This window comes from Xiphophorus maculatus, chromosome 7, assembly GCF_002775205.1.
Source record: "Xiphophorus maculatus strain JP 163 A chromosome 7, X_maculatus-5.0-male, whole genome shotgun sequence".
NCBI classification, from domain to species: domain Eukaryota; kingdom Metazoa; phylum Chordata; class Actinopteri; order Cyprinodontiformes; family Poeciliidae; genus Xiphophorus; species Xiphophorus maculatus.
Genome location: NC_036449.1, coordinates 15,515,565 through 15,533,803, shown reverse-complemented (window position 1 = coordinate 15,533,803; position 18,239 = coordinate 15,515,565). Strand labels below are relative to the sequence as shown.

The 18,239-nt window shown below is 39.9% G+C and overlaps 1 protein-coding gene across 4 annotated transcripts in view; it reads left to right on the top strand.

The window, feature by feature from the left end:
* Nucleotides 1-16,292, top strand: part of lrp2 (LDL receptor related protein 2) — a 56,883-nt gene extending 40,591 nt beyond the window's left edge. For 3 of the 4 annotated variants that reach the window (XM_023336978.1, XM_023336977.1, XM_023336976.1), the window contains 29 exons: nucleotides 417-1,083; nucleotides 1,957-2,127; nucleotides 2,210-2,433; nucleotides 2,531-2,708; nucleotides 3,474-3,670; nucleotides 3,760-4,005; nucleotides 4,334-4,462; nucleotides 6,833-6,952; nucleotides 8,082-8,198; nucleotides 8,554-8,670; nucleotides 9,085-9,222; nucleotides 9,383-9,505; nucleotides 9,642-9,770; nucleotides 10,115-10,246; nucleotides 10,337-10,468; nucleotides 10,552-10,695; nucleotides 10,910-11,075; nucleotides 11,171-11,299; nucleotides 11,386-11,609; nucleotides 11,708-11,887; nucleotides 12,090-12,209; nucleotides 12,401-12,491; nucleotides 12,626-12,693; nucleotides 13,184-13,301; nucleotides 13,416-13,536; nucleotides 13,753-13,860; nucleotides 14,948-15,061; nucleotides 15,145-15,216; nucleotides 15,297-16,292. In XM_023336978.1, the coding sequence (XP_023192746.1) occupies nucleotides 417-1,083; nucleotides 1,957-2,127; nucleotides 2,210-2,433; nucleotides 2,531-2,708; nucleotides 3,474-3,670; nucleotides 3,760-4,005; nucleotides 4,334-4,462; nucleotides 6,833-6,952; nucleotides 8,082-8,198; nucleotides 8,554-8,670; nucleotides 9,085-9,222; nucleotides 9,383-9,505; nucleotides 9,642-9,770; nucleotides 10,115-10,246; nucleotides 10,337-10,468; nucleotides 10,552-10,695; nucleotides 10,910-11,075; nucleotides 11,171-11,299; nucleotides 11,386-11,609; nucleotides 11,708-11,887; nucleotides 12,090-12,209; nucleotides 12,401-12,491; nucleotides 12,626-12,693; nucleotides 13,184-13,301; nucleotides 13,416-13,536; nucleotides 13,753-13,860; nucleotides 14,948-15,061; nucleotides 15,145-15,216; nucleotides 15,297-15,467 (4,646 nt within the window). In that variant the 3' untranslated portion in view covers nucleotides 15,468-16,292. Of the gene's footprint in view, nucleotides 1-416; nucleotides 1,084-1,956; nucleotides 2,128-2,209; nucleotides 2,434-2,530; nucleotides 2,709-3,473; nucleotides 3,671-3,759; nucleotides 4,006-4,333; nucleotides 4,463-6,832; nucleotides 6,953-8,081; nucleotides 8,199-8,553; nucleotides 8,671-9,084; nucleotides 9,223-9,382; nucleotides 9,506-9,641; nucleotides 9,771-10,114; nucleotides 10,247-10,336; nucleotides 10,469-10,551; nucleotides 10,696-10,909; nucleotides 11,076-11,170; nucleotides 11,300-11,385; nucleotides 11,610-11,707; nucleotides 11,888-12,089; nucleotides 12,210-12,400; nucleotides 12,492-12,625; nucleotides 12,694-13,183; nucleotides 13,302-13,415; nucleotides 13,537-13,752; nucleotides 13,861-14,947; nucleotides 15,062-15,144; nucleotides 15,217-15,296 lie in introns of those variants that run through there. The other variant, XM_023336979.1, reaches the window with a different exon arrangement.
* The last annotated feature ends 1,947 nt before the right edge of the window (nucleotides 16,293-18,239 follow it).

Below are 18,239 nucleotides of genomic sequence, written 5' to 3'. Positions count from 1 at the left end.
GCCTGCAATTGTGTTATAATCAAGCTGAATGTAGAAAATCACAAATTCTGTTTGCTTTACTACTGAGGTCTTGTTAGAAGTTTATATAAACAATCAGACATAGTAAGAATAGTGTTAAGTAAAAATATTGATTAATGCTTTATGAAATATTTCAGAAAAAAATGAAAAGATGCTGAAATGGAGAACTTGAAGAAACATTTGCCTGTAATTTTGACCAGTATGGAATTAAAAAAATCTACAATTTGAAAATTTGTGCCAAACTGTAGCTTTTATTGCTTAACATTGAAGATGCATGTTGTGTGATCACTACTCTTTGTAACAATGCTGATGCCGAGTGTGGGTAAACTTTAAGACACTGCAAGAAACTGGAGGTAGTGTAGAAAAATTGACATTATTTGCCTCTTCTCTAACTGCAGGTATCAATGAGTGTACAGACCCATCCATTCACCACTGCGACCACAATTGCACTGATACACCCACCAGCTTCATCTGCACCTGCCGTCCAGGTTACCGCCTCATGTCTGACGGCAAAACATGCGATGATGTCAACGAATGTGCAGAGACACCCAGCGTTTGCAGTCAGATCTGTGAAAACACTGTCGGCTCCTACGTGTGCAAGTGCTCTCCGGGATTTCTCAGAGAGCCGGACGGACGCAGCTGCCGTCAGAACAGCAACATCTCTCCCTACCTCATCTTCAGCAACCGCTATTACCTGAGGAACCTGTCGACAGACGGACAGGCCTATTCTCTTATTCTGCAGGGCCTGACCAGCGTGGTCGCACTAGACTTTGACCGTGTTGACAAACGTCTCTATTGGATCGATGTGAGTCGCAGAGTGATAGAGAGGATGTCTTTTAACGGCAGCAACCGGGAGGTGGTGGTCAATGGAGTTCTGCATGGAGAGGGCCTGGCGGTTGACTGGATAGGAAGGAAACTGTATTGGGTGGACAGCTTCCTGGATTGTCTCAAAGTGTCTGAACTGGACGGTCGTTTTGTCAAGAAACTGGCTGAACATTGTGTTGATGGGAATAACACCTACTGCTTTGAAAACCCCAGGGGTATTGTTCTACATCCCAAATATGGGTGAGCAATTCAGTCATTTAATATATAACATTCATTCATTCATTAAGTTGTGTTCTTTGAACAGTAACATTTGATTTTGCATTTATTATGTTAAACTGTAATATTTACTGCAGGCAGTATTTGGAATCATAGTATTTGGACAATAATTCATAACATTATTTAAATACTTTAAAGAAAGTCAATTTGCTCCCACTAAAATACAGCATGTTGACTATTATGGTCATAATAAGTTTGTCAGCAAACAAATAACTAGTGTTGTACAACATATTGAATCACAATCATCATTGTAATGTCAATCGGTGCAATGTCCCAATCACGAAGGACAGGTGGGTTGCAATATTTGATAGGATATAATATTTAAGTTCCATGGATGGAGATTTTGCAGGTCAATAAAAATGTTTTGATGTTGGATAGACCTTGTGTTATGCCCAGACTTATGATAGAACATTTTTACGTTTTTGAAATTGTACAATTGGTGCACCTCACCCACATGCACCTTTATGGCTTCTGCCATAAAGGTGAAGTTATTGCTATACAAGGTACACAGGAAAGGTGTTACTTTGGTGGTGGCAGGGCCATTTTGATTACCTAACCAGCAGTTAGAAATGTAAATGTAATTATGACTCTAAATATGCCGTTAAAGTTTAGTTGCATCGCAAGGCTGTATGTGTTCTTTAGTTTATTGTATGAATATAAAACCTCACACAAAGCACAAATACACAGTTGTTTTTGCTAGAAGTGTTCAAAAACATTTAACTCATGTTTGATGCCATGATATTTTTACCAGTCATACACATATTGATGGAGACTGGGTTTTCATATACAGTATGTGCAAAAGTGGTGTAAGTTTTACTTTCTTCTGATTCCTGTTAGATATGTCTACTGGACAGACTGGGGAAACAAAGCCTTCATTGGTCGTGTTGGGATGGATGGAACCAACAAAGCAGCAATCATCACCACCAAGATAGAGTGGCCCAACGGCATCACAATCGACTACACCAACGATAAACTCTACTGGTCAGATGCGCATCTCAACTACATTGAGTAAGTTCCTCAGGAAGTTGGTGAATTTTTTCTCGCAGTAGACGAACTCTAGTAGATGTTTCAATTTCTATTTATTTTCCAGATACTCCGACTTGGATGGTCAGCATAGACACACGGTGTATGATGGAAACTTGCCGCACCCTTTTGCCCTGACTGTGTTTGAAGACACTGTGTACTGGACTGACTGGAACACACGCACTGTGGAGAAAGGCAACAAGTACGATGGTTCTGGTCGAGAAGCCCTGGTTAACACCACACACAGGCCATTCGACATTCACGTATGCCATCCTTACCGCCAGCCAATTGGTGAGTCTTCACAAGCATTGCACTCATCACTTGCTGGTCTTTATTTACTAAGCTGTGGTCAACTGATCTTGTTTGTCTGTGGCCCCTGCTTTGACAGTAAACAATCCCTGTGCTGCGAACAATGGGGGCTGCTCTCACCTGTGCCTAATCCGTCACGGGGGGCGAGAACACACCTGTGACTGCCCCGACCATTTCCTGGCTGTTCAAATAGGAGGTGTGACCCGATGCCTGCCCATGTGCACCAGCACCCAGTACAGATGCGCAAACAATGAACGGTTTGTCACTATTTCTTTAACGCGCAGCAGTTCTTTATGAGCGTTGTGGCACTTTAAATACCAGAGGTCCTCTACCAAACTGAATGGGAAACTACCAAAAAAAAACTTGTGTTTTAGATGTTTTTGACAGCAAAACCTCCTCTTCCCCACTTTCCTAATATTATTGTAAATAAAATTCCCCGGCAAACAAGGAACAGTTTAATTATTGAAGATTTACCAATGAGAACTTATTATTTTTTTATTTTGTAGACATTTAGCTCGATACACATTTGATCTGATTCTGATATCTCTTTGAGAACTGTGACCTGGTAAAATATAAAAACAATCAAATATTTGTTTCTTCTCATCCAGCTGTGATGAGTAAAACACTTTTATTTGGAGCAGAGGTGGCGTAGCACTGTGTGAGAGAAATTGTTTGAAAATAAAAGTTCTGACAGTAATGGACGACTAAAAGCTAGTCAGACATTTACTGCCAGTTTTGGCTGGCTTTTTAAGCCTGTTAAGCTAAATTGATACAGGGTAACTTTTCCACCACCAACAAGGATGTACTTAATTTTACAACAAGATTACATGATGTGACATATTTTCCCTACAGGAAAGGGAACTATTACTGATAATAACTTCACAGAGCTCTGACTAACCTTTCAAATCTGTTCATATTACCGTGTAATTGTGTATGTTTCAGATAATAAAAGCAGAGCTTGTTAGTTTTGCTATTTAATACGTTCTGGTTCACACTGGTTTGTCCTGCCTCTGTGTCAACAGTTGCATCCCTATCTGGTGGAAATGCGACGGTCAGCGGGACTGCAGGGACGGCTCAGATGAGCCCTCTACCTGCCCTATTCGCCATTGCAGCCTCGGCCAGTTTCAGTGCAACGATGGAAACTGTACCAGTTCACACTTTCTGTGTAACAGCCACCGGGACTGTCCCGATGGCTCGGATGAAGATGCCGTGCTGTGTGGTAGGTGGTTTAGCTGCTAGATGAACTACATGAACCTGTTTATATTTCTGACTCTCTGACTGGTTGTTGTTTGACTTTGCTCCTCCCAGCTACACACCAGTGTGAAAGCCATCAGTGGCAGTGTACGAATAAGCGTTGCATAAGCGAGTCTTGGCAGTGCGACAGTGAGGATGACTGTGGCGATCAGTCAGACGAGGACCCTGTCCACTGTGCCACCAGGACCTGTCGCCCGGGACAGTTCAAGTGCCGCAACGGACGCTGCATCCCACAAAGCTGGAAATGTGATGTTGATGATGATTGCGGTGACAATTCAGATGAGCCTCTGGAGGAGTGCAGTAAGTAGCTTACAAGAATTTACCTCATTGCTTTGTCCTTCTCTGTTTCACATTAGAGTTTTACTAGGATTTTGTAAGGAAAGTGGTGCATTGTGAAGGGGAAGGAAGAGGTTTTCAAAATATCAGCAAGTGCAATCTTTTTGTGTCCCATATTTGGCTTGTGGCGATACAAATGTACACCTACCTTTTCATATTCCTATTTGTAAAGCAGTTTGAAAACCACATATTATTTCTCTTTCACCTTCACAATCAATGTATTTTTGTTATATATTTAATACAAAATTCTTAGGCCTTTATATTTACTGTCTCTTGTTGGGTTTTTTTTAAGTGGGTCCAGCTTATCGATGTGACAACCACACAGAATTTGCCTGCAAAACCAACTATCGCTGTGTCCCACTGTGGTCCATCTGCAATGGCCACAACGACTGCAGAGACAACAGCGACGAGCAGAGCTGTGGTGAGTCTCTTTAACAACCCCCCTTCCACAATGAGAGCTCTTCTTGAGTTCCCTGGCTTCTATTTTGTATTTGTTGTTGTTTTATCAATCTTAGATTACTCTAGAGAATTCTTTAGGAGTGAATAAAGGCAATTAGCCAAGCCGTCAGCCTCCTGTGTAACTGGTGCAGGGAGGTGCTGATGGAGATCGTCTCATCACTCTTCCTCCCCCTTAATTTACCTCTCCCTGGAAGCACAGCAGATTTATGAGCTGTCCATTGGTGTGAGACAACATATATGTGAATGTGTGCTCTGTCCTTGCGTGGGGGCAGGGTTCATATATGTCTCTTTGTACTTTCTGCAATCCAAATACACTCGGCTGTGGCCTCCCATCTCTTATCAGAGACCCTCACTCCATTAGTGCCATGCCTGCACAGGAGGGGAGATCTGCGCTAATCTTCCTGTAAGAATGCAGAGGATGGGCCAGGTGGAGGTCTAGGAGGGCAGGACTCGTGTACGCCGCGCTATCTTTGACCCCCCTCTCCGCCCTCCGGCACTGTGTGGTAGAGACAGCTCAGACCAGCTCTGTTTCACTCCTCTGCCTTCTGTGGTTCTCGTCTCCGGCAGTCTTATCCTCCTCAGACGTACGCTGTACTGGCATGAATAGAGCTCACACATCTGTCTGTGGCATTCTGCTCTCCTCCCTTTTAGACCTTTGCGTTTTAATTAAAAAATAAGATGTCTTTCATTTCAAGCTGACACTTCTGAGTACAAGCTTGGATATTATTCAAATGTGCAACTTATAGTTCATCGCTGAACTCTTCTGTTAGCTCTGAATGATTTATGAATATGAATGGCATTTTAAGTTTAGAAATGTCTATTTGTTGGTGCTTTTTTAGCATAATAATTCACTAGTTTTCCTGTAGTAAATTTAGTTACATTTTAAATTTGTGCGATTGTTTTTCATTTCCTCTGGCTTTTATGGAGGAGTTTGTTTTTCTTTTAGTATTTTTTGTTCAAAATTACATGTACCATTTATGCATTTCATGTGGTGTGGTTCTGCCTCAGAAATACAGGTGCTGCATTGCTTTGACAAAACTACAAAGTTCATGATATGTGGCAGAAAACAGCCCTGTTTGAAGGAATTCAAAACATAAAAAAAAAATGGTAATGGGCGTGCCGTGGTGGCGTAGGGTATAGCGCGACCCATGCTTGGAGGCCTTGAGTCCTCGATGCGGCCGTCGCGGGTTCGACTCCCGGACCCGGCGATATTTGCCGCAAGTCTTCCCCTCTATTCTTCCCCCTTTCCTGTCAGCCTACTTTCATATAAGGAACACTAGAGCCCACAAAAGATCCCCTGGAGAGGTGAAAAAAAAATAAAAATACTGGTGAAAAGTTGTAGCAGCCTTCTTTCAGCCAGCTGAGTGACAACGTGCAGCAACAGAACAAATTCTCTCTAGCACTTTGCATCTACGTAAGACAGACTGAAAGTATAGTGCAATTTTAGCGGTTTTGAATACGGTACGTTTTTAAAACCTGGGTTCACCTTGATATCAGCCACTGGAACCTTTTGTTATGCCTGAGGGAGTCAAAGGTCAGCTAAGACGCTTAAAATAACAACATTCCTCAAAAAATGTGCAGTTCTTGGCCTGAAAAATCCAGAGACAAATCTTTCAAAAAAAAAAAAAAATTTAAATGTACATTTTTCATTCAAACAATGTAAACATGTAAGGAGTTAATCAAAATGCAGTACCATTTATTACACAATAATATGATGAAAATGCATTTGTCTGGGGTTTTTCGGGGGGTTCTTCAGTATTTTATTTTCGGTTACTGGATTAAGTTTTATTTTTGTTTATCATTGAATTTGAGAAAACATAGGGCAGTCCTAAACATTAAATCTCAGTGTGCAGCTCCCCCATGAGGCAACTGCACAAATATGCAACAGTAGGCATTCATTTATAGTTTGCTTATATCATGCCATAAATATTTTTGCCTCCCATTATTTCCATATGGTCCATATGTCAAAAAAATAAATTTTCAAGATTGCAAAATTAATCCTGTAAACTTTTCAAGTCTAAATCTGGGAATCTAAAGAGCCCTTTGATTAGGGAAATAGTCATCCATCCATCCATCCATCCATCCATCCATCCATCCATCCATCCATCCATCCATCCATCCATCCATCCATCCATCCATCCATCCATTTTCTTTACACCCTTGTCCGCAGTGAGGGTGAGCTCGATGCTGGTGCCTATCTCCAGCAAACGTTTCAGACGAGAGGTGGGGTACAGCCTGGACATGTTGCTAGTCTGTCACAGGAAAATAGTCAAACAATCATAATTTTAAATTTTTCAGACCTGGCATTTCACAGAAATAATATCTATTTCAGAGGAAGTGACCTGCGATCCTACCGGGGATTTCCGCTGCGACAATCATCGCTGCATCCCGCTGAGATGGAGGTGTGATGGAGCTGACGACTGTGGAGATAATTCAGACGAACGCAGCTGCAGTGAGTGTTTCTGTGGCAAACACACACATTCAACAGCATTTAGATACCTGTGATGGATCTTGTGGGGATCAAGGACTCTACATGGTCTTAAAAAGTCTAGAAAAGTACTGAATTTGATTTTGTCATTTTCCAAAACCTGATAAGTATTATAAGCATGAGACATGAAAATGGCTGAAAAAAGGTTAGCATTTTAGACTTTGTCTCTTAATAGAATTTTTAAGAATAAGGAGACTTTCTACATTTTATTTTGTTTGTTTCCTACATCACAGTTGAACATTCAACTGTTTACCTTTTTTAATTTTAAGAACAAACACAGGGATTCAAAGTACAAAAAATAATATTTCACTGTTTTTTTTTTTACCTGCATATTGATTTCTACATTTCATATTATTTGTAGTCTTGTGTAATGACGCTCTTAGTGATTACAAACTGTGATAATCCAGTTCATATTTTCTAAGTGTTACAGATTTTAACTGATCTTAATGCAGCTCCATAAATCAACCAAACAAAGGTCCCTGTATATTATTGGCACTGTGCTGTTTTATAATATGTGGGAGGAAACGGAAAACAAATAAAAACCCTTTGAAACTTTTGCAATAACATTTCCATAATTTCATAAAACCTTATGTAAACATTTAATTAGGAAAATGTGCTGTTCTATAGCTCCTGCTGGGTGGATTGTTTGAGTGAGAAAGGATGCTGATGGCAAAGTGCAGTTTTGCAGATATTTAATCCAATATCTGGGAGGTATTTGAAAGGCTTCAGGGTGTAGCAGTGAGATAGGTGTCTTATCAGCACCTGGAGAAACAGGATGTCCTGAAAGGAGGGAATGAAGGAGTCTTGTACTTTTTGTCCTTTGCAATGTTAAACAACCCAGCTAATAAGTCTAACACAGCTTTTTAAATAAGGATGATAAGCCTTAACATGCTGCGATTGCAGGTTTAAGGTTTCAAAAAACCTGCAATTAACTTAAAATATAACATTCAGCTCATTTGATGTATTAGTATAAGACTGAAGATTTTGAAGATGATGAAAAAACTTAAAACGGATTTTTGCAGACTTGCAAAATATCTTTTTAGGTTAATAAAGTTTTGTGGTGGCATGGTTCTGTTTCCTTGTTTTCTCCCAGCACCACGCTCGTGCACCGAGAGCGAGTATCGCTGTGACAACCTGCGCTGTGTTCCCAACCGTTGGGTCTGTGACCATGACAACGACTGCGAGGACAACTCGGATGAAAGGGACTGCGGTAAGTGGAGGCTCTTTGTTTTGGCCCGGGATCTGGCTGTTTGTGAGTAACGAAGGGCCGCGCTAAACAAAGAAGCAATAAAACTTGGAGTCTGAAGGCCAGACGAGCTGGACCACCAACGGCCGGTTATTGAGGAGGAGATTGCTGCAGTCTGCTGCAAAGCAAACAAACGTAACGTACACTGCGAACGGGACAGAAAACTGGTGTAGAACATGAACACTTCATCTCACATCCCAGGAACTTTTATGGAGTAAAATAAAACTTAACCACACAGCTACAAAATCTACCAGGACATTGTGTCCTTATGGACACTTTTTGTCACTTTTATGCTTTTGTTTTTGTTTTGGTTGAGCAGAGCTGCGGACGTGTCCCCCTGGCTACTTCCAGTGCACGAGTGGACACTGCATAGCTGAACGTTTCAAATGTGATGGCAACGCCGACTGTCTGGACTACACGGATGAGACATCATGCCGTGAGTGTCACATAACATTATTTCTCTTTTTTTTTTGCAGAATTGAATGCATAGTTGAAAGTCTAGCAAAATTACTTTCACTACTTTGATATTTGTTCATGACTCAACTCCAGCCTTCAGTATATGCAGCAGCAGAACCGCTTCATGAAATCAGACAAGTTAAGCTGTGTACAATTTTAAAAATTAGCTTATAGATTTTCATATCAAACTTGAAAATTTAGCCATTTTTAACTGGAGATGAGACTCCAGTTGACAGAAATAAGAAAGGTACAACAAAACAAGTACAAAAACTAAAACAAAATAATGGGTAAAATATTGCATCTATTCAACAAACCAAATAAAGCAAGCCTAAAAATAATCCATTTTGATATTACAACAGGTATTGTGGTGTAACAGAAATACTCTTTCTTCCAGCAACCCGCTTTCCCAACGGCACCTACTGCCCGCCTTTCCTGTTTGAATGCAGGAACCACATTTGTGTCCAGCCTCACTGGAAATGTGACGGAGACAATGACTGTGGAGACAATTCTGACGAGGAGCTGCATCTTTGCTGTAAGAAATAACATTGAAAAAAGACAAAAGTGGAGCTCTTTGGTGCTTTTGAGTGAAATAAAGCATCACATGAAAGTTTAATTATTTTTTTTTAGGTTGCAGAAATTATTTTTTGCGTTGCTAAATTTAATGCGAGGTATTTTGGTTCTGTTGTTCATAGTGGACATCGAGTGTGAGGCTCCATTCCGTTTCCGATGTGATAACAACCGATGCATCTACAGCCCTGAGCTGTGTAACTCTATTGATGACTGTGGGGACGGTTCGGATGAAAGACAGGAAAACTGTGAGTACAGTTTCATGATGGCTGGCATAGTTGATCACTTTATTCTTTTAAGCTACAATATTTAAATGTTTATATTCAAATAAAAATAGAAGTTTATACATTCTTTTTTTTTTGTTTCCACATTGCCTTCATGTAGGTCAAAAGCCCACACACGGTCCTTGTGATGATGAGGAGTTCAAATGCAGTACCGGAAAGTGCATCCCTCTACAGTACGCCTGCGATGAATATGACGACTGTGGTGACGAGTCAGATGAACTTGGCTGCCGTAAGTTAAAATATGAAGTAACATCAAATGTAAAAATGAATTTTATTAGTTTTGCATGTAACTTTATAACAGATGTGTAATATTACTGCACTAGACACTTCTTTTTTGCAATTGGATTAGGTTTTAGTGATGTTCATTTAACGAGATAAAGTAAATTAAATTTAACGTCGACTTACCTTGGAAAGGTTTAGCAAAAGAGAAAGATTTCTTTCTCCTTTCTCTTTCAAAATGTGTCCATATATCATTTGCCAATCAAATGTGTTTTAGTTACGCATTTGCTAGAACCTTTTCATGCTACTTGCTGGCCTCTGCATTCACCACACCTTTGGGTAATCTTTTTTCAGATGTGGGCCATGGACACACATGCAGTGCAAACATGTGTGAACACAACTGCACCGACCTGACTCAGGGAGGCTTTGTGTGCTCCTGCAGACCCGGTTACAAGCCCAGAGCCACAGAGAAACACACCTGTGAAGGTGAAGAACACGTTCATGTTTACTCAGCAGAAGTTTGAAACATGAAGTTGTAGTTTTGACTCTTGCTGTCTCCTCGTCTCTTGGGGCCAGATGTGAATGAGTGTGAGGTATTTGGAACATGTCCTCAGGACTGCAGGAACTCAAAAGGCAGCTACGAATGTTTCTGTGCTGAAGGCTTTGTGTCTTTCGGTGAACTGCATGGAACTGAATGTGCTGCGCAAGGTAAGCAATTGAAAAAAAATAAACATTTCTTGTGCTTTCTCTAATGATAAGAAAATATTTACCCCAAATCAATTTCTATGTAGGAAATCCTCCAGTCCTGCTCTTGCCGGACAACATTCGTATTCGACGTTTCAATCTGTCCTCTGAGCAGTATTCGGACTATGTGGACAATGCCGAGCACATTCATGCCTTGGATTACCTGTGGGATCCAGAGGGCGAAGGCCTCAGTAAGTCTGTTTTATACAACACTGGTCTCCAGCTTCAGTCCTAGTCCATCACCGTCCTTCAACGTTGACACCTGAAGAAGTGCTGGAGCATCAAACAGATACTGAACATTCGCTCCCAAGGGCTGAAGTTGGATGCCTCTGTTTTTGAACACACAGTAAATAGAAAGATCACAAAACCTCAGGAGGTGAAAAACATTTCCTTTGTGGTCTGTAGGTGTTGTTTACTGGACAGTTCTTGGTCGGGGTTCCCAGTTTGGCTCCATCAAGCGTGCCTACATGACCACATTCAATGATTATGGGAGCAACCCAGTGAAAGAAGTGGATCTGAACCTGCGGTACATTGCCAAACCGGAGGGCATCGCTGTAGACTGGGTTGGCAGGTAACCAAACATAATTATGATTTAATGTTTTAGTTAGAGATTTTACAGTTTATCTTGTGTAAATATTCTCAGTGTTCCCAAATCTCTCTCCACAGACATATTTACTGGACGGATTCAGGGACCAACAGAATTGAAGTGGCGAAACTGGATGGACGATACAGGAAGTGGCTGGTCCACACTGACCTTCATCAGCCGGCAGCTATCATTGTCAACCCGTCATCAGGGTACGAAATGTTTGCATGGCAGACATTTGGTGTTCTTGTCCACCTTGTGGTCACAGACATGTTGTTTTGTGACTGTATCTGAGCAGGATGATGTACTGGACTGACTGGGGGCAGAATCCCAAAATTGAGGCAGCATGGATGGACGGACAGCACAGAGAGGTCCTGGTAAAGGAGGAAGACCTGGGATGGCCCACTGGGCTGGCTCTAGACTACGTGAATGGAAACAGAATCTACTGGTGTGACTCCAAAGAAAACATTATCGAGTCCATGAAGCCTGATGGGACAGACAGGAAGATTGTCATATCAGGAGGTCAGAATAGTGAAGCTTGCCATTATTGATCAAATATCATGGCAAACTCAAGTTTACTAGATGAATAAATGTTTGTTGTTTGGTTTTCTGTGTTCCAGATATCGGAAATCCCTACAGTCTGGATGTCTTTGAGGGAAATGTGTACTGGACAACTAAAGACAAAGGAGAAGTGTGGAAGACGAATAAGTTTGGGCAAGGAAATAAAGTCAAGGTCCTTACGATCAACCCCTGGCTGACACAAGTCCGTATTTACCAGCAGTACCGGCACAACCAGTCAGGTCTGAACATCAAAACAAATACACAGAGGTTTATCAACTTCTTACTCAACTTAAATGAGTTATATTTCTTTCTGCAAACCTTAACATACTCCTTAAAGCTTTAAAATCTTATCACAATTTAACCAAAAACGTCATTGAATTTTATTGAGTTTTTCTGTAATAAATCAATACGAAGTAGCACGAGTTCTGCTGTCGTTGTCAGTGTCCAACCCATGTAAGAACGTGTGCAGTCACCTCTGCCTCCTCCGGCCTGGGGGCTACACCTGTGCCTGCCCACAAGGCTCCCCTCCACTAAATGCTGACTCAACAGAATGCGACGCAGGTAAACATCAGCGCCCGGATTGCTCTTACCATCCTCAGCCTCGTGTTCGCCGTGATGTGGCGTCTTATTTTGCATTCACACACCCATTCTTGACACGTGCCGCTTGGCTGCTCGTGTGTGTTGTTTTGTGTTGAGTCTTGTGATTTTATTGTCGTTCATCCACTGTGTGTGCTCGGCTTTTGCTTCTGCAGCCATTGAGGCTCCTGTTGCAATGCCTCTTGCATGCAGATGCATGAATGGTGGAACCTGCTACACCGATGAAGGGGGTCTGCCAAAGTGCAAGTGAGTTTAGCTGTAGGAGCCGTTTGTTTGTTTCAATCCGTTTTTATTAGGAATGCCTGGAATTAAATTGTCTTCAGATATGGACAGAGCCTATTAATTATTAATTATGTTGTTTATTATCTTTAATTTTGTAGATGTCCATATGGCTATACTGGCAGCTACTGTCAGATGGGGAAGTCTAGAGGTGCACCAGCTGGTACAGGTACAACAACACAATTTTCATTTAACTTTTAATATCATGTATGCAGCTGTATGATATAGTATTAAACCTTGTTTTCTATTAAAAAGTCCTGCATTCAATGGCATATAGTGGGAAAGCAACAAACATGTACTTTTTCATTAACATTAAGAAATTATTTACTTGAAACAAACTCCTATTACTTGCTGAAAAGTTACTTGGAAGTTATTTTTGTCCTATTTCAAGTATACTAAAATGTTTACGCTAGAAACTAGACCAAAATTACTTGGTAAGATTTTGTGTTTTTGCAAAAATGCATTAAGAAAGTTTGTTCTTTTCTCATTTTTCTACACTCCGAATCCACAAAGTTTCTTGGATTTGTGTTTGGGATCAATGTCTTGCTAAATTATCTACCTTTGTTTCACCTTCAGGTTATTACACCAGTGAAAGCAAACAAGAAGAAATCCTGAATATGAAGTATTTAATACTCTATAATCCTGTTTTTGTCTTTAAGCCGTGGCTGTTCTGCTGACCGTCATTGTCATCTTAATTACCGGAGCTCTAGCTGCTGGGGTTTTCCTCAACTACAAACGAACAGGATCTTTTATCCCCTCTATGCCTAAACTACCAAGGTACACATAATTTTTAATCACTTTATCTTGCATTTTAAGCTCTAGTTTAACCCAGATGTTTGCAGCAAAGCAACTGGATCAGAGTTCAGTTTCGGTTGTTTTGTTTTTGTCTAGCCTCAGCAGTCTTGTAAAGTCAGCTGACACCGGGAATGGGGTAACGTTTTGGTCGGGTGATAATGTGGACCTCGGACCGTCACACATCGGTGTTTCTGTTATCGACACAGCCATGCAGATGGTGAGCTAAGGGGTTTAGTTAATATTGTTTCTGTTAGACACATTTTTACCAACGTTTAACTTTTTTAACTTCTCTTGGTGGTGTTCATTCACACAGTTTAGTCTTTAACATCACCTTAGACCTGCTTGCATTAGCAGAATTTGGATGACAAGAGTTTCAATTGATGATTCATTTACGTTGTAGTGAATTATGACCTCATATGTGATATTCCTTTAGGATGATAACTTTGCCACCAATGCCGGGCGACAGCCAGTCACATTTGAGAATCCACTGTACACCACTACACCTGTCTCTGGTGATCCAGCCGTCATTCATGCTACACAGGTATTCAAATACATGATTACTGTTTAGTTTTGATTCAGCTGTTCAACAACTATTGAATTACATGACTCACCACCACACACCACATATGATAACATTTACTTTTAATAAATTAAATGAATAGTTTTTTTTTTTGTTGTTTTTTTTTACCAAGCATGTTTTTGTTGTACTTCAGATACTCTCTACCCAGGATGCCCTTTCACCTGAATGTCATGTCTACAGTTAGGCCTGAAAATATTCGTGCCCGTGGCAGATTTCAGTTCAAAATAATCGCTTAATTTCGCCAGAATTTTTTTTCTGACTGGAATCAAACTCGTCCTTTTGGCTTGATTCTGACAGAGAATCTGTGAAGGGGGCTAAATATTGGTGAGATGGGAAGCAGGCCTTCAAACATCAAACAGTTTGAGCTCATCAGCAAAGATAAAGAATCAAAATTCCAGAATATTTAAAAATGTGGCCAGCTTACATGCAGGATATAACTGTTATTGGAGAGACGCTGTCACATTTTCTATTAGAAAAAAACCCCTATTTGGTTGAATGAAGATTATAATTAAATCTGGATGTAGTATAAATAATTATGGGCTTAACTTTGAGTTTGTTTTCCACAAGTGATATAGAGTAAAACTTAACACTGTTGCCTAGAAACAGGAAGGTACTGGATTCTCATCTCTGCATGGAGTTACAAGAACATGCAGGATACCTTCCCTCACTCTGACAAGCGCCCTGAGGAGTGAGGGTGTTTATGTGCAAGTTAATGCCTCAATCTTGTAACTTTTAGATGCATCCCTGTTCCAACATGCCTCCAGCACTCGCTCCATGGGTTTTGGAAGATGCAAAAATGTTGTCAGAAAAGCTGTACGGAGTCAAGTCAAATGTCATGATGATGTAGAAAATGTAGCTTTTGTAACAATATCCTATTTTCTTTTTTCTTTTGGACCATAGTAAAAGTTTGGATTTTAAAACGATAGTTGTAGACATATCAAGTATTAACTCTTTCCCAGTGAGATTATATAAATTCTTTGACATTTTCAGCATGGAGTGCATGTGTTTTTTATCTCCTCACACCTTATTTCTGTTTTCCGTTGAACAGGTGACAGTCAATGTGAGTGGTGAACAGCTGAACAACTTTGTGAACCCGACGTACCGAGGAGATCAGAGCTCAGGTGTTATCAACACATCTTCTGTCTGCAGCCTTCCTGTTCAGGTGAAAGGCCGAAGCCATGTAAATCCTAATTAATTTATTTTATATAAACTAGAAAGTGGGATTTTGACTTGAGTTTTTTCCAGATGTCAAAGTGGAGCTTGTTTAAACGGAAATTAAAACCAAGCACCACATTTGAAAACCCTTCATATTCAGAGGTGCGTTTGAATCCAGGAATCTTTTATTAAAAAGTTCACTTAGAAACTTTTAATGCAATAAACTGCACATCGTTTTACAGATGAAGGATGAGAAACCTGGCGGAAGCAGCGAGGACACTTCTGCCCCGGAGCCGTCTCCATTCGTTCCTCCACCAAAACCTCCGAAGAAGGATCGTCCCAGCACCTTCTCTCCAACCGAGGACAGTTTCAAAGACACGGCCAACCTTGTTAAAGAGGACATCGACGTATAACCCCTCACTCTGATGGAGGGCTTTGAAGAAGAAACACACTTTGCACAGAATTTATTTTTATATGCAGCCTGTGTACAAACTCAGATTGTGCTGGGACAGAGAAACACTATAAAGTGGAGAGAAGATCTTATGACACTTCTGCCTTCTGACACTTCTTATGCCAATTTTTGCGTTAATATTTGTTTTTCTTATTATGATGTACAATATGTATATCTTTGCACTGAAGCTGTTGATAGAAATGTTAATTAATATGTTGTAAATTTGTAAATTTCAACATTAAGATTTTGTCAGAAATAGATCCTACATTGTAAACTCACGGTTAACCAATATAAAATGTGAGCTGCGTTGTAAATGTACACTACTTATATGATCAGAGATCGCCAGAGAAGAATGCTGGAGAAAGCTGAAGATATATTCACTATACGTTGCAAATACTTCGTTTCAGGGATGACAAATTAAAGAAATTGGATTTCAACTCACACCATTTATTTTCAATGCTACACAGTCCAGTATAAACTGGAAGAGAATCGATTTCACTTGATCACCTTGTCTACAAATCATTGATTGTTCTAGCTTGAACCGGCTCAAATAGATTGGGAACAGTAGCCGAATGTGTGCAGGTGTTGCACTTCAGTGCAGTCAAGATTCTTGAAGAACAACTCCTGATAAAGACTTTTTCTTAAACAAACTGAGGCAAATTGTTTGCTGGTTGATTTATTTTGTATTGTAATGAAACTTTATCTATGATTGTGCAGAACGTACCCACGTGAATTAAATTTTTGCTGCTGACACGTGAATGAATAAATTTCCTATTTTGTAACATTCTCTCAATGCACTTTTTTTGTTTTGTTTCAGAAGAATTGCTTTGAGAAATCATACATTTACTGCATTTTGCAACATCCTCCACAATCAATTTCACTCCTGTAAAAAGGCTCAAATTAAATTCAACATTTGTTGCAGTTGAACTGATCATTTTTGAAAAATGTATTCAGTGGGGGGTCATGATTAGTAATTTTCTCGAATAAAAATGGCCCAAATAGTTTGACAAACCATGTAATTCTATTAAAATAAAATCTGATAAAATATAATCCTTTTCACTTTCAAGCTGGTTACAGGATTGAGGAACTTTATAGTTTAATTTATTATATAACTACACCACTAAAATAATTGAAAAGACAAGTGGACACCTAATTTAGATAAGGAAGTTATTGACTTTCATATTAGCCAAAAACAAGAAAATACTAGTTGCTGGATTCAAAACTGGAACTGGCCCATGAGGTTGGACAGGGACTATTATGGTACTTATCTTGCCACCAGCACAGTGAGAAAGATGCAGGAGGAAGTAAAAAAATCTCCATTTCACAGAGCTGTAGAATTATTCATTTTCTACATCTTTCATTTATTACAAACTATTTTATGTGAAGTTATGCAATATAATTTGATGGCATTTTCAAACTTTTTCTAAAACTCCTCAAACAAAGGTACAGGACTAAAATTACAGAAAAATAACTGTAGAACTTTATCACAACAGTCAAGGAAGTCCATTTGTGTGAGCAGCATGTTTTAGAAAACACGGAATTGTGCAAGGCATCCTTTGATCCTCCGAATGCGACTGAGTAATCTCAAAAATATGCTGGAAAGGTCAAACTGAGAAAAACTGCTGACCCTAATGCGGTTTGCAGGTACTTTGTGTTGCTGTGCTGACCATCCAAGTAACATTTCCTCACCATTCCTTTCCGATGTTGCATTTATAGTGGATAATTCATTCAACTTCATTCACATCCCAGAAACAAACCATTCCTAGGAACTAGGAATGGTTCCAAATATGGTTCATGAAATTCACATATTTGGTGATGAAAATCTCCATCTTCAAAAAGAATCTTACAATATCCTTGATAGAAGGTAAGTTTGATCTTTTGAAAATCAAGTTTAAAAAGATGTCAAATACTATTTGTGCTGTTTAGAGAATTTAAGATCACCATTTTTAGGAGTTTTTCATCAAAAATAGTTTTTGTTGTTTTTATCCTGCTGAAATGATGATTTCATTTATGTGTGAAATAGCTTCTCTCTGTTTCTGGTTGCTGAAGTGCAGACTTGAGATATTTTCATCCTCCCTTTAAATGCAGAGAATGTGCTAAATGCTTCAGTAGGAGGATGATGAGGATGGTGATAGGACGCTCCAAGTTGCCTTTATCTCTCCCAGTGCTTAACTCTGACTGGCACCCTATCAGTGGTCCACCCCCTGCTCACTTCGCTCCCCCACCTCCCTTACCACTCGGGTGGTTGCTGCTGTCCAATCAGTCAAACCTTTTTCATCAAGACCTACAGCCAGGACCCTGAAGCCTTTTTCTATCCCAGATGTGTCAAACCTACCAAAATTACTCAAGGAGCATGTTCATCACTTACACAGGAGGTCACAGAAATCCTAAAGAAGGATGTCTGCCAATCACTTTGTGATCTTTATTTTGGGTTATACAGCAGAAGGATGACAGAAAGCACGCAAGGAGGCCATTTGGAATGGCAATAAATAAAATGATGTGGCCTAGTCAAACTCCAGACTTAAATCCAGTAAAAATTCTCTGTTTTGTGGTAGCAATGCCATTCTACATAGTTTTTATAAGGATCTGAACCACTTTTCAGACTGGTTCTACACTTTGTCATTGTTATAAGCTTTTTCAATATTGTTATTTTTTTCAATTTTATGTTTGTTAAACAGAAAACAGCTGTTTCAAAGACATTGTGGAAATTCAGTGACAGATGTGTTTTACAACA